This window comes from Apium graveolens, chromosome 10, assembly GCF_009905375.1.
Source record: "Apium graveolens cultivar Ventura chromosome 10, ASM990537v1, whole genome shotgun sequence".
Taxonomy (NCBI): Eukaryota; Viridiplantae; Streptophyta; class Magnoliopsida; order Apiales; family Apiaceae; genus Apium; species Apium graveolens.
In genome coordinates this window covers 98,548,558-98,564,545 of record NC_133656.1, presented here as the reverse complement: position 1 = coordinate 98,564,545, position 15,988 = coordinate 98,548,558, and the positions used below count along the sequence as shown (strand labels likewise).

Genomic DNA, 15,988 nt, shown 5'->3' with positions numbered 1-15,988 from the left:
AACATGATATATATATATATAAACATGCATTTGACCGCATCTAACTATTATGGATCGATATCAGGTTCTGGTAGAAACAAGAATCTAAAACATAACTATCATTACAACCCAACTTAATTTCTCAACACAACTCTGATGAAAAGCACACAACAAACCAAAAATCTAGTTTATAAAATTTTGGTTTTTCATATTTTTAATTACAGTTTCCGTTGCATTTTATACCTTGAAACCCTAAGTAAATACTGCATAAAGCAGTGTTTGGATAGGGTATGATGTACGCAACCTTACCCTCACTCAAAAGAATGAAGAGATTATTTCGACAAAGACCCCCGACTTTCGTGTGTAATTGAATGTACAATTTTATAAATGAAATACAATACACTATACCAATAGTGAATGTCGTAAGTCACTTCCATTCCTCATATTGCACTCCTTTTGATACTTCGAACTCAATCTTTTTCTTGAATGACTCGCTTAAAACTAGATATTTTGAATTCACCACATACCTGTCCAAAAAACTCAAACAAACACAACCTAACTATTATACAATAAAAATTGTTGTATGAATATAAAGAAGTGAAAATTTAGCACATAGATGAGCAAATAAAAGACTAACATTGAGGTTTGAAATAAACTACCTAAATTATTTACCATAAGTATTAAAAGAAATAAATAAAGAAAACTATTAAATTAGAAGTATAAAAATAAAAAAACTATAAACACAAATGGATATTACATTCTATTCACAATCTCAAACTACAAAAGTCAACGATCTCGAAAACTAAACCACCACTCTAATCCTACGACGCCAAGATCTCCTATTTGAGGTCATGTCATCTTTAAGGTTTAAGACCCTCAAATCCAGTGCGAGCAGGTCAACCTAAATCCTTCATTGACCTCCCTTTCCTTCTTGGTCTTGATATCACTAAATTCTCCACCCTACACATTGGAGCGGATACCCGTTTTCTCCTAACATGGCCAAACCAACGCAATCGACCTTCTATCACTATTTCAAAAATAGACGCTAACTCGTAATTTATTCCGGAAAAACCAGTTAACAATCTATCTAACATGGTACGTCCAAAAATCCACTTCAACATTTGCATTTTTGCTACCTCTAATCTATACGCTTGGTCCTTTTTCAATGCCCAGTACTCCGACCCGTATAACAAAACTGGTCTAATCAATACCCTATAAAATTTTCCTTTTAATTTTAAAGAAATTTCCTATCGCACTATAATCTTGTAGCTGCCCTTTACTTTAGCCATCGTGATCTGATACGATGATTGACATCCACATATATCCCACCTTCTTTGTGCATAACTGAACCCAAATACCTAAAATTAGATTGGGGAAGTAGTTACTGGTCACTAATTCGAATATTCATCCCCTCTTCATTGGATTCATTATTAAATTTACACCAAATATATTCAGTCTTAAAAAGACTAACACACAATTCATTCAACTCCAATGTACTTCTCCAATGCTCTAATGTCGTAGTGATTATAACCCTTATCTCATTAATTATGACTATATCATCTGCAAATAACATACAACATGGTACATTAATCTAAATAACATTTATCCCCTCCTCATGGGATTCATTACTAATCACAATATTCAGAGTAAACTAAATAACAATCATTCACTATGTTCACGGTCATCGAATATGTCAACGATCGCCGACATTTAATTTATAATATTCAACATTTGATGTAATTATCGACATGTATAATCAACACACGGGTTTTACGTTACTAATTCATGATTTTAAATTTTAATTTGTAACGTCCTTTAGTGTTTTATAGCTTTAATTTATATGATTTTATTTGTTTAGTCAGAGAATATTTATTTTATTCTTTATATAAATTTTATGTTTTTTCTATTTTCGAGTGTTTTGAAAATATTTGAAATGTTTTAATTTTTATATTTTGTGTTTTATGTAAATTCATAACATTTAATTGTTATCCTCAATATTTTAATTGTCTTTCATAAAATGTGAAAATAAGGTAGACTTGAGAATACACAGTTTTAAATATTACTATTCATGTTAGTACATTAAATTCATAAAAATTTTAAATATAGGTTTGTAAAAAAGAATGGAGTAGAGATGTATAGAAAACACCAAAATATTGCATAATACATAAAAAAAATAAAAATGAGAATTTTTAAGAATTTTTTTTTGTGTATAATCAAATGATATAGAAAAGTGGTAATCAAAAGTTAAATATATTACACAATTAGAGGTATGATTTTAAGCTAAAATATCTATTAGTCATGCTCCTCTCTCTTGTCACTTGCTTTTTCTTGTTTCTTGTTTGTTTTTGTACAAATCTATTAGAATTAATAAATCTTCTAGATCATTTTTTGTTATCACGTATGCTAGATTATAATAATCGAAATAAGGTATAATTTGATATGCATTTTTTTAGTTGGTTTGATAATCTTGATTGTCTGATCTTTTTAATAATATCAGATCCAAACACTAAAATACACTGCTCAAGTTGGTGGTTTCGAATCCCCCAATAACAAATATTTCTGTTGTTATTTATATAGTATCCAATTTCCTTGATTCGAATTACGCCAACAACCAACATTTATATTATTATTTATAAATATACTAATAGATTAATAATTTAAATAAGAGCTTTTAACACTTTGCACCCCTTACGTTTGAGTGTTTGTTCGTTTGGTCTCATACTTTAATTATTTACACTTTGCACCCAATAATTTTAAAATTTGTTGCAGTGTGCACCCTTCGAGGGGTGCAAAGTGTAAAAATTCTGGAAAAATATAATTTATTTATATAAAATAGTTTCAATTAAAAAAATAAAAGGTAAAATATTTCAGGTAAAATGATAATTAATTAATTATACTATTAAATATAATGTTATTGCTTATTATTTTTTAAATAGAATGACCAAAAATCATGTACGATGCACGGTTCACTTTCAATATTTGCTATTTTATAATTTATATTTTTGACAGTTTAATAATTTTATTGGTTAAAATAGTAAATAAGTAATAATTAGGGTATATATTTAAATTTTAAATAATTATATATATATATATATATTAACAGTAAACATGTTGAGCAAAGTTGAAGTTAACATGTGCAAAAAATACCTATAAACACATTTAATGTAATATTCAAAACACGGTCCAGTAAATAAAATTCGTCTGGCCCCAATGCAGCCAACTTGCGTAGTTCACAGACCCAAATAAACTCCTAAATCTGAATAGACATCTAAAATCTATTCGATGTGTGACTGAGCTGTTACAAACTCCCCACATAAACTTATAACGTCTTTTTCAGGCTGAACAGAGAGCCCGTAGGTCTGAATCGTATCGTTTTAATAACAGCTAACTTTGTGTCCCCACCTCTGAATCTCTGCCTATGAAAACATGGAGAATCAAGCTTTTAAGAGTCGACTTTAATAACATAAGTAACAACCCAATCAAATGCCGAATCTTTTCTGAAAATCGGGTCAAGTATCATTTTCGAGTTCAAAATAAGTCGAACAATACTAGTCTAGCATCCAACCCGGGTAGTTCACATCCACACCTTATGCCCAATCAAGGGCCTTGAGCCCAATATTAATTATGAAATTGTAAGTTTTTATCCTGCGAAATATACAACTATTTAAGCTACATCAATTAAAGAGTAGCCTTCGGGTAACCAAAACTTATAAGATATAAGATTGTTACATTATAGGGTTTTAAAGCCTAATTAAAGATCGACAATTGCGTACAAAATCTCCAAATTATAACACAAAACCTAGACTCTCAAAGTCTATATAAATGACATGACCCTTCGTTCTCATAATTCTATTTTTGAATTGACTCTCCAAACACTAGAGATACGTACGCATCTTATGAAGGTAGAGTTAAAAATCGAAAAACCGAACTGAACCGTGCTAATTCGATTCGGTTCGTTCCTGATTTTTCAGAAATTCGGTCTGGACCGAATAGACCGATAAAAAATTCGGTGCGGTCCAGTTCTTGTAAAAAATATTTCGATTCGGACCGAGCAGACCGAATTAATCAAATCATAAATACTATAATTTTACATATATTTTTAAAATTACAATCATAAATTTTAAAATATACAATCATAAATTTTAATTTATGCACTCTTAGAACTATACATATCACCTTACTTTAATTATATTTTAGATTTCATAATTTTGGTTTAAAATTTTAATACAATTTTAGTTTTATAAAAAAATCGGTCCGTTTGGTCCAAAACCGGACCGAACCGAACCGAATTATTTCGGTTTGGTCTGATCCATAGTATAATTTCTTCGATCCGGTATATAATACAATTTCGGTCCGGTTCGGTCCAAGAAAATATGAAATTTTGGTTTTTCGGTCTATTTGGTTCGACCCAGTTTTGAACCAACTGAATGAATGCTCGGCTGTAGAAATTTCCGTTATCTTAATACGTGAGGATGATAATTCAACAATAGAAAGAGAGTTGCGACTATTATTATAATCCACGAAAATATGTTTAGGAAAAATATTTTCAATTATCTGTTTAACATGAGATAATCAGAGGTGGACAATGAAAATATTTTTTATTATTAATTTATTTTATCCGAAGTTTCTTACCTCTTATTTTTTTTAAAATTAAAGCTATTTTGTATAAATATTTTTTTTTCGAATTTTTGGTCTTTGTAGTTTGCACCACTCTAGGGGTGCAAAGTAAAAAAACTTGATTTTAACGGTTTTCCAACCCTTTTAACAAATTTCCGTTAAACCGGTGCAAACTGCAACGACTTTTAAATTTATTGGGTGCAAAGTGTAAATAATTAAAGTATAAGACCAAAACGAAAAAAGACTCAAACGTAAGAGGTGTAAAGTGTTAAAAGCTCTTTAAATAAATATAAAATAAAAATATAAAATATATAAAAAAAAAACCAAAAAAAAATGAATGTGTCGCACTAGTTATAAAACTAGTTTAGATAAAAATCATTTATTGGTGTATTTTGGGCATTGTATTCTTAGAAACTACTAAACTATTGGAACAAGTATTTCTGCAATCTTGCATGTAAGAGAAAAAACGTGTCCACAATCTTCACATAAATCCCGCAATGTCAGTCCAGTTCTTGAAAAGGTCCATTAGCAAATCATATTGATATCCACACTTGTCAATTTATCAACCAGTTCGTGTCATTTCAAAAGAATTTATATTCGAATTGACAGATGTATACATTTTAACTGTATTGGTCACAATTATGTTCTTATAAATTGACAATTGGAAAGTCTGTAGATTATATTCGTTTAAGAGCATGCACGTTACCATTCTTTTACCAAAATTTAAAATTATCCTATTAATTCAAAGATAAATGGAGAAAGTATTAACAACTGAGTCCTGTCTGGTGTTTTCTAATTATTGTATTGATTTTATATATGCAGCCAACACATGGCATATGAAACATTCATAAAACTCCAATGAAATGAAAACAAACCTGCAAACAAAGATCTTTAAAAAATGCAAAGGCAGTAAGGCACATAGACCAGATCAATATCATTCTTGCATCTCCATTCATATAAATATCTCACTTCTTGATCAGCAAGAACTCAGAATTACCCCTACAACAAGATGGCTAGTTACATCAACTATCTCTCTTGTTCCCTTCTCATTTTTCAGATATTATGTCAGTTTATGCACTTGGCTTCATGTACTGATCATGACTATCCCGTTAACGTGTGGCCTAAGCCAAGAAAATTTTCTTGGCCTAGTCCTCAAGCAATACCTCTTTCTCCAATCTTTGCCATCACTTCTCCGTATCATCAGTACCTAACTCCGGCAGTTAAACGTTATCTTAACCAAGTCCTGACAGAGCATCATCGTCCTCTTGTCACTCCTGCCATCAATTTAACCTCAGCATTACCTCTGCTAACCTTAAGCATATCCGTAAATGACCTCGTTGCACCGTTACATCATGGTGTCAATGAGTCTTACGTTCTGAGCATTCCTGCATCTGGCCCTGTGGCCTACTTGTCTGCGGAGACTGCATGGGGTGCTATGAGAGGATTGGAGAGCTTCTCACAACTCGTGTGGGGATATCCGTCCAGAGTAGCATCGGATGTTTACATCTGGGATGAACCATTGTATCAACATAGGGGACTAATGTTGGATACATCAAGAAACTATTTTGGAGTTGATGATTTGTTGAGAACAATTGGTGCTATGAGTATGAATAAGTTAAATGTGTTTCATTGGCATATTACTGATTCACACTCTTTTCCATTGGTATTGCCTTCGTTGCCAAGTCTTTCGGAGAAGGGAGCTTATGGACCTGAAATGGTGTACACACCAGAGGATATTAAGATGGTGGTGCAGTTTGGAATGGAATATGGAGTTAGGGTCGTGCCAGAAGTCGACATGCCAGGTTAATCTTGCAACTCACAATAGATTTTTTCTTTTGTTTAACTATTAATTGATCATTACTTCGAACTTTAGTAAGATTTTTTTTTTAAAACATATTATGGCCTTTGATGACAACTCATATAGGCTAAAGATGATAAGTATCAGAGGTTACTTGTTATAGGTTGTGGATCAATAACACAATTTACATTTTTTATGTTTACAGCACATACAGCAACACTGGCCGACGTATACCCAGAGATCGTAACATGTGCAAACATGTTCTGGTTACCTGCAGGAGCCGACTGGCCTGATCGCTTGGCAGCAGAGCCAGGAACCGGTCATCTCAACCCCTTAATTCCCAAAACATATGAAGTTGTCGAAAGTCTTATTCAGGATGTTATATCAATGTTTCCAGAACCATTTTATCATGGAGGGGCTGATGAAGTGGTCCCAAATTGTTGGAAACAGGATGCGACAATTCAAGAGTTTTTAGCTAACAATGGTACACTTAGTCAAATACTCGAGATTTTCATCAACAAAACTTACCCTTACATTGCATCCGAGAATCGTACAGTAGTCTACTGGGAAGATGTTTTACTGGACGCGGAAATTCATGTGGATGCCTCATTTCTCCCTAAAGAAAATACCATTTTACAGATATGGACTAGTCCGGGTAACGTTAAACGGGTTGTAGCAGCTGGATACAGAGCAATTGTGTCGACAGCTGATTTATATTATTTGGATTGTGGACATGGTGATTTTGTTGGAAACAACAGTCTATATGACAAACCACCAGGTACTATCAAAGCCAATGAGTCCGGGTCGTGGTGTGGACCATTTAAAACATGGCAAACTATATATAATTACGATATAACTTATGGATTAACCGCGGAAGAAGCTAAGCTTGTTATAGGAGGAGAAGTGGCATTGTGGACAGAGCAAGCAGATCCAACAGTTTTGGATCCTCGGATTTGGCCAAGATCCTCAGCAATGGCCGAGTCCTTGTGGTCAGGAAATACGGATGATAATGGGATGAAGCGGTATGGATTCGCCACGGATAGGTTGAATGAATGGAGGTTCAGGATGGTGAACAGGGGTATTGGTGCTGAACCAATTCAGCCACTTTGGTGTGTTAGGCATCCAGGCATGTGTAATGCTCTTCAAGGTTGAGTGTAACTTGCTTTGTTTGTGAGTTTTGTTTGGGTTTTTATTTAAAGATACTAATTTATTTATTGTCTTACTACTTTGTCAACAAATTGTATCGACATTCTTCTTTTAAAATGCTGCCGTAAATCTATCAAGTACGTAGTTTTACTCACCGTTTTAAGAATTGATTATCGTGGAAATTTATTCTATCCGGCATATATAACCCGTAAAATATGTAGTAGACACTTAAGAACTCGCTTTTGGGGAAGATGAAAATATATATGAATGTAAGGTGGTTGTGTGTGTATACGAGCATGAGAGAGTGATTAACCCCAAAACCTTAGCTTCTTGGGCTATTTATAGCCCAAGGATAGGGTTTTGGGGTTGGTACCTTCCAATCATAGCCATTGGTTCTAGGAGCGGAGGATACCTGGTTGTGGTGGATGCTTTACACGTGTCAGTGCGGACTGGCTGAGGAATGTTCTGAGGAACCTCTGACACGCGCCCTGATTATTCCCATGATTGATGGGTGACAGCTATCTCTATCATGTGCTTAGGCAAGTGTCTCACGTGCTGGGATTTCCCAAGATTGGGCTTGCGGGACTGGGCCAGTTAGGACTAGTGGTATGCGGGACTGGATTGGGGTAGGAGTCCAAACCCTGGTCCTTGCAGGAGCTGCATGTACTATCATGTGCCCCTACTCCCTTATGTAGATTTTCTGGATGGGGGAGTAAGGTTGGTTTTGCTTGAAGAACATGAGCTTTTGGTTGCCCCTAGTCTGGATTGCGTCGAGTTCAGCCAATCAGGACCGATGTAGTTGTCCTTAGAAAAATTTGAGCTTTGGTTGCCCCCAGTCGGAATTGCGTCGAGTTCAGCCAATAAGGACTAAGGTAGTTGTCCTTAGAAGAATTTGAGTTTTGGTTGCCCCCAGTCCGAATTGGATTGAGTTAAGTCAATCAAGACTATGACGGTTGTCCTTAGAAGAATTTGAGCTTTGCTTGCCCCCAGTCCGGATTGTGTTGAGTTTAGCCAATCAGGACTAAGGTAGTTGTCCTTAGGAGAATTTGAACTTTGGTTGCCCACCGGTCCGGATTGGGTTGAGTTCATCCAACCAGGACTAAGGTAGTTGTCCTTAGAAGAATTTGCGCTTTGGTTTCCCCCCAGTCCGAATTGGATTGAGTTAAGCCAATCAGGACTAAGACAGTTTTCCTTAAAAGAATTTTAGATTTGCATGCCCCCCAGTCCGAATTGCGTTGAATTTAGCCAATTAGGACTAAGGTAGTTGTCCTTACAAGAATTTGATCTTTGGTCGCCCACCAGTCCGGATTGGTTTGAGTTCAGCCAATCAGGATTAATGTAGTTGTCCTTAGAAGATTTTGAGCTTTGGTTGCCCACCAGTCCGGATTGGGTTGAGTTCAACCAATCAGGACTAAGGTAGTTGTCCTAAGAAGAATTTGAACTTTGGTTGCCCCCCAGTCCGGATTGGATTGAGTTAAGCCAATCAGGACTAAGATAGTTGTCCTTAGAAGAATTTTAGTTTTGCTTGCACCGAGTCCGGATTGCGTTGAGTTTAGCCAATCAGGACTAAGGTAGTTGTCCCTAGAAGAATTTGATCTTTGGTTGCCCGCCAGTCCGGATTGGTTTGAGTTTAGCAAATCAGGACTAATATAGTTGTCCTTAGAAGATTTTGAGATTTGGTTGCCCACCAGTCCGGATTGGGTTGAGTTCAGCCAATCAGGACTAAGGTAATTTTCCTTAGAAGATTTTGAGCTTTGGTTGCCCCACAGTCCGGTTTGGGATGAGTTCGGGGGTCCGGACTTGGAAGGTGAAACGTTTTTGAGATATTCCCCCCCCAGTATTTGAATTTTTACATTTGTAGGTGTTATGAACAACCATGCCGTAATAATTTCCATCATTGATTGTTATTCTGATGTGCGGCTTGGATGGTGCCACGTGGCATGGCTGATGGGATTCACCGTGCCTATTAAAAGGCACTCCTCCCCCTCCTTTTCCTTTTTTTTACCTTTGTTCTAAATCTCTTTCATTTTCTTCTTTTTCTCTAAAGCTTTTCCGGCGTTTGTTGATAACTGGCATTTTATACCACTTAGAGCGTCTCATAACAGCTTGAATTGGTGTCTTGGACTCAAGTATTTTGTGTATTTGACACATTTTCTAGTGTTTTTACATTTCAGGATATAACTTGCTTAGATAGGTGGTTTTCATCAAATAAAGCTTAAGGAAGTGTTTGGAATCAGTCTAGGGGTGATGAGCGAAGAAATCAGCAAAAACAGGAGCAAAATAAGGAATTTTCCAGAAAGGTAGCACGCGACCGCGCGCCAGGAGCAGGCGACCGCGTGCGTGCGGAATTTCAGAATCTGGATTTTATTAATTCAAGTACAATTGGGCTTCTGTTGGCGTGGTGACTCCTGGACGCTTATATAAACCTTATGGGAAGACGTTTTCATCATCAAGAGCGAAGGCAAGAAGATTGAAAATACCGTTTTAGCACGCAACAACGAAGAAGAGGAAGCATTCGTTTATCTTGTGATTCTTTTAATTCGTTGTAACAGTGGATGCTAGTTTTCTTTATGCTTTGAACCTTAATACTCTTGTGACGTACTTTATTATTTATAAGTATTTTTATTAGCCTTATATCGTTGTGTTATTATCATGCTTTCATATGAACCCTTGGTGACGATGACTTCTATTATGGGCTAATCGTGATCATGGGATCCTAGCGGATTTACTATGGATTTTTTGGTTAATTGTTTAATACCTTTGTATGTGGTGATTGTATGATATCTAGTATAGGTTGTGCTTATTCGTCTTATATGCGTCACGAACATGTAAGATAGTATGTTAATCTCTTGTGAAGCGACAGTGGATCTTGAGATTTAGAACTTGCCATGCTAGCATAGGTTCATGTATTGTATGCATGATTAGTGGGTAACTCTAACCGTTTTACTTGCCTTGTGTAATCATCATGAATAACTTGCGCTTAAATCGTTATGTTGTCAAATTCTGTAGACATATAGGGTATCAACATAATTGATGCCTATGCAACTTCTATCTAATATGTGGATGCTTGGTAGAATGGTATTCGCACATAAAGTTGGCATTTATCAGTTTCGTGTTGTTCGATTAATATCATCACCATTACATGCTAAGGTTAATAACAATAACTATTGAATGAAGTAGTAATGAAGTTAGGATCTCATGTGTGTTTAATATTGTTAATTCAATTGTTTAATTCTCGTAGTTAATATTAGTTAACCAATCTTAATTGTTATTGTCTTGGCATTGAAGAATAATCATACATTGGTGAGTAATTGTTAATTAAATATAATTAATCAGAGTCTCTGTGGGAACGAACCAGAAATCATTCTATATTACTTGCGAACGCGTATACTTGCATGAAATATTTAGCGCATGCTTTGTGCCTAACATTTGTCCACGGGAGAATTCGAGGTTGTATAGTCGTTGCTCGGTCGTCCCCAAACTCTCCATATTCTTTATACTAGTAAGCTTCTCTATTCTTTTCGGCGCTTTTTCTTTTGTATTTGATTTTCGGCATGATTCTTATTGCTCTTGGTTATTTTGTTGTTTCTCTGTTTACTGGGTTGAATATGTGTGTATATATTATTGTGTATATGTGCTTTTGGTGTTTTTTGTTGTTTTGATTTTGGATAATCGTGTTTTTGGGATTACGTTTTTTAGGCTAGTCCTGACTGATATTGTTTTATCTGTGGCTTTATATCGTTGTTTTGGTGGGATCTGGTGTTTGGTTTTGTCATGCCATTAATCTGTGACTAGGGTTTTTAGGTTGCTCCGGACTTGAGGAGACCAGACTCGTGGGTTTGGGGTTTTCTGTTTGTGATTTGTGGGTTAGTATTGGTTCTTGTAGTCCGGATCTCCGGACTAATTGCTTGTAACTTTAATAAAACTGAAGATAGGGTAGTCCGGACCATAATAGGATGACAGATAAATATATTGTAGGGATATAAACTAACCTTTATAATTTGATTTAGGTCTATGGTCCGGAATAAAGTTCGGGCAAAGGCTTACATCTCTTGTTATCCGGGGTCGTCGAATTCGGAGTCATCTTCTGATTTTAAGCGCATTGAGATGGGGAAGAAGGCTAGCGCTTCGGACTCCGGAGCGGTCACCAAGCTGACTGTTAGTAGGATCTCCTCGTGGAAGGTGCCCTGCACACCGGAAGGGTTGTGAGTTGATATCCCTAATTATTTTATCACGAGGTGCGAGGATATATAAAATAAATGGTACTTTAGGAGTATTAGGTCTGGGTATGCGAGGCAGCCTAATGCTAGTCCGGGGCCTAATGACCGTGAAGAGTTTGGTAGGAGATTTGCCGATAGTATTGTGGCCAAGGAGCCTTATGAGCTGAAAGATGAGTACGCTGCATTGGATCATGCAGCGCAAGACCCATCAATCTGGGCTGCCTTCCAGTTGGATCCCCGGATTGAGTGGAGGTGGCCTGAGCCCGGAGAGGGGATCTACTATAGGCCGGCTGATGGCTTCGTTCCTGTGTGGTTGGAGCATCTGCGCTTCGGGTGGAATCCGCACTCGCACCTCTTTTTGAAGCATCTTTGTAAATATAAGTACCAGTTATCTCCGATGCAGATAACCCCAAATGGGATAAAGTGGATGGCTTGGTTCATTGCATGCTGCCACCAGTTCAAGGTTCAGCCAACTTTTAAGTTGTGGCATCACATTTTTAGTTTAGTCCGGTCTAGCAAAATGCCCTTGTATGAGATCTGATTCCAGGCTGCGCAGTGTGGCTACGGCTCTTGTTATAGGCCAGTAATTCAGCAGTCCTCCCTGAAGCACTGGAATGGGGAGTTGATAATGCTGAGGGGTCTGGATTTATAGTATCTCCCGCATATTGCTCATGAGGGAGTCCGAACCAAGTTCCCTCGAGAAACTCTTCGGGGAGATGCAATCCGGTTGGTTTTTACTATTTGTGAATGTTTGGGTATTTAGCTGACCCGAGATACCTTCATGATCCATAGGACTATGCATCACTTAAGATGTGAGTTTTTTTTTTTATTTTCATCCGGACTAATTGTTTTTACTTTCTTTTAGTTTTTTGTGGTCGTCTATATGTGCTTATAATTTTGTTTATTGCTTCTTTGGCAGGTTTGCCTTACTTCAACCCGGACATGTTAGCTTTTGCTTACATCGATGCATTGTAAGGGCTGGGAACTGCCTTCAAAGTTTCTAAGAAGCCTTTTGTTTCTAGTTCTGGATCTAATCCTCCCCCGGAGGAGGGGTCTTAGAGCAACGCTGTATCGATGCCGGAGTCTGTGGAGCGTGAAAGGGCTCCGGAGCGAAATGCTGAAGTTGATATTGGTGACGAATTTGTAAATTTGGAAGAGTTTGAGCCTCTTGGGGAGGTTCCTGAAGTAGATGTTGTCCGGAAGAGGAAGCGTCTTCGGAATGTTGGTGCAAAACCTCCCCGGGCTAAGAATGCTGCTTGTGGTGTTGGGTCCGGAGTGGACAAAGGTAAGAGTGTGGCCGACGAGCGTCCAGAAAGGAGTAGCCCGGAGCTAGAGGTTAAAATTGCTCATTTCATGGCTGGGATCCCAACTGAGGACGATTGGAAGAGAATGAATTACTCCAGTTTTGATGCCACTATGAAAGAGTGTGCCCGGCTCTGGGGTCAGGTATATTATGTTTTCGTTCTTGTTCTGCTTCTATTCTTTTGCCTTGGAATATTTTGTAAGACATATATTTATTTTTCTCCAGCTTGGTGGCTATATGGCCGGATCTGCTTCCCTTGCGTAAAATGAGTTGAAGGATGCCCGGACTTCTATTGCTGATAAGGATACTGAGATTGGGGAGCTGAGGGACCAGATCATCATTAAGGATACTTCTCTGTCCGGTCTGAACAAACATCTCAGCGAGGTTACAACCAGTGCTGAGAATGTTGAGAAGGAAGCTGAAGATATGAAGTCTGATTTAGCTGAGCTCTGGAAGCAGCTTTCTTTAGTGAGGCCGGAGGTTGAAGTTATTGCGGCCTACAAGAATTTTGAGGAGTATGACAGGGCTATTGTTAACGCCGGTGCTCCGGAGATTGGTCGCTGCTGGTTAATTGCTGAGAGGCATATAAAAATGAATCCGAAGGCGAACTGGGAAAGCTTTGTGGAAGAATTCATCAAGGTGATGCAGAATATCGAGGCTGAACTCGGGGATTCAGAGCCTTTCGATGGTCCATGCCCCAGTTTCCTTCCTCCAAATGCTCCAGACTCTTAACTTTTATTCTGCATTGTGAACTTGTTACGGTTTTAAGACTTTTTATTGATTTGTGTTTATAATATTTGTACTTAGCTCCGGGCTATTTTAGTCCGATTAACTTTTAATTGTTTGCTTTTGTTTGCTGTTATTCTGCTTTGCTGTTGTAGTTTATTATTGTCTTAGAAATTTTTCTAATTTTATGTGGTTTCTCTAGTCTAGATTAATATTTATCCCGGACTAGTAGATGCTCCCTTAGAAAATTGATTCTAAGTAGATTTGATTGCTCTAGTCCAGACTCTAAACTGGTCCGGACTTGTGATTGCTTATTTTTACTTAGAAAATTAATTATAAGTAAATATGTTTGATATAGTCCAGACTAAGATTTGGTTCGGACTAGTGGTTGCTTATTTTTACTTAGAAAATTAATTCTATGTAAATATGTTTGCCCTAGTCCGGACTCATAGTTGGTCTGGACTAGTGGTTGCTTATTTTTACTTTGAAAATTAATTTTAAGTAAATATGGGTGCTCTAGTCTAGACTAATCTTTGGTCCAGACTAGTGGTAGCTTATATTTACTTATAAAATTAATTTTAAGTAAATATGGTTGCTCTAGTCCTGACTTATAGTTGGTCCGGACTAGTGGAGGCTTCTTGCTTAGAAAATTAATTCTAAGTAAATATGGTTGCTCTAGTCCTGACTAATCTTTAGTCCGTACTAGTGATGGCTTCTTTACTTAGGAACTAATTCTAAGTAAATATGGTTGCTCTAGTCAAGACTAATCTTTGGTCCGGACTAGTGATGGCTTCTTTATTTAGAAAATTAAATCTAAGTAAATATGATTGCTCTAGTCCTGAATAATCTTTTGTCCGGACTAGTGATGGCTTCTTTACATAGAAAATTAAATCTAATTAAATATGGTTACTCTAGTCCTGACTAGTCTTTGGTCCGGACTAGTGATGGCTTCTTTACTTAAAAAATTAAATCTAAGTAAATATGGTTGCTCTAGTCCTGACTAATCTTTTGTCCGGACTAGTGATGGCTTCTTTACTTAGAAAATTAAATCTAAGTAAATATGGTTGCTCTAGTCCTGACTAATCTTTGGTCCGGACTAGTGATGGCTTCTTTACTTAAAAAATTAAATCTAAGTAAATATGGTTGCTCTAGTCCAAACTCGTAGTTGGTTCGGACTAGTGGTTGCTTTTTTGATAATTTTAATAAATGTAAAGAGAGAAATGCTTTTCATTAATCTGAAATTCCAGTCATATAATATGTAAGGAAGAACAGACTGGTTGCTTGCCATATTGGCTACAGGATTTTGGTTGCTTTATTTGCTTTTTCCTATTGGTAGAACTTTCTTAGCCTGAGTCCATCCATATTCAGGAGTTTACAGGTTTCTGGTCTCAGGACTTCTTTGACCTTATATGGCCCTTCCCATTTGGGCATTAGCTTTCCAGTGTTTGTAGGATATGATGCTTCGGTGTCTCGAAAAACTAAGTCTCCTACTGGAAGTTTTTGACTCTGGACTTCTTACTGAAGTGCTCCCTTGTCTTCTCCTTGTATCTTTCCTTTTTTTGTACAGCTTGGTCCCGGACCTCATCAATTAACTCCATATTTGTTCGGAGTCCTTCTTCGTTGGCTTCTTCATCAAAGTTTATTACTCTGTGGGAAGGAGATCCCACCTCAATAGGAAGCATTGCTTCTGTGCCATAAGCTAGTTTGAATGGAGTCTCTCCGGTGCTTATCCTAGGGCTTGTCCTGTAGGACCATAGTACGCTTGGCAGTTCTTCTAGCCATTTTCTCTTGCTTTCTTTAAGTCTCTTTTCAATACCCCAGAGCAGGATTCTGTTGGTGACTTCTACTTGCCCATTTCCTTGGGGATATGCTACAGATAATTTTTTGTGTTCGATCCCGTGCTCCTGAAGGTAGGACTCGAATTCTGATCCGATGAACTGTGGTCCGTTATCTGATACTAGGACTCGTGGAATCCCGAACCTCATCATAATATTTTCCATAAACTTGATGAAGTCTTGCTGGTTTATGGTCTTCATTGCTTTGGCTTCAACCCATTTGGTCATATAATCAATTGAAACTAACAAGTACATGAGATCTCCTTTAGCCCGGGGAAAGGGTCCCATTGTGTTAATACCCCAGACATCAAAGGGGATTGGTGATAGGACTGAGGAAGGTAGGACTGGGCTAATCCGGGACATA

General features: G+C 37.1%; 1 protein-coding gene across 1 annotated transcript; it reads left to right on the top strand.

Moving 5' to 3' along the window:
• The first annotated feature begins 5,505 nt into the window (after nt 1-5,505).
• LOC141693144 (beta-hexosaminidase 2-like) lies at nt 5,506-7,591 on the top strand. The gene is made up of 2 exons (XM_074498159.1): nt 5,506-6,398; nt 6,600-7,591. The coding sequence occupies exons 1-2, from the start codon at nt 5,606-5,608 to the stop codon at nt 7,544-7,546; spliced, it is 1,740 nt and encodes a 579-aa protein (XP_074354260.1). The 5' UTR covers nt 5,506-5,605; the 3' UTR covers nt 7,547-7,591.
• Nucleotides 7,592-15,988: the final 8,397 nt, after the last annotated feature.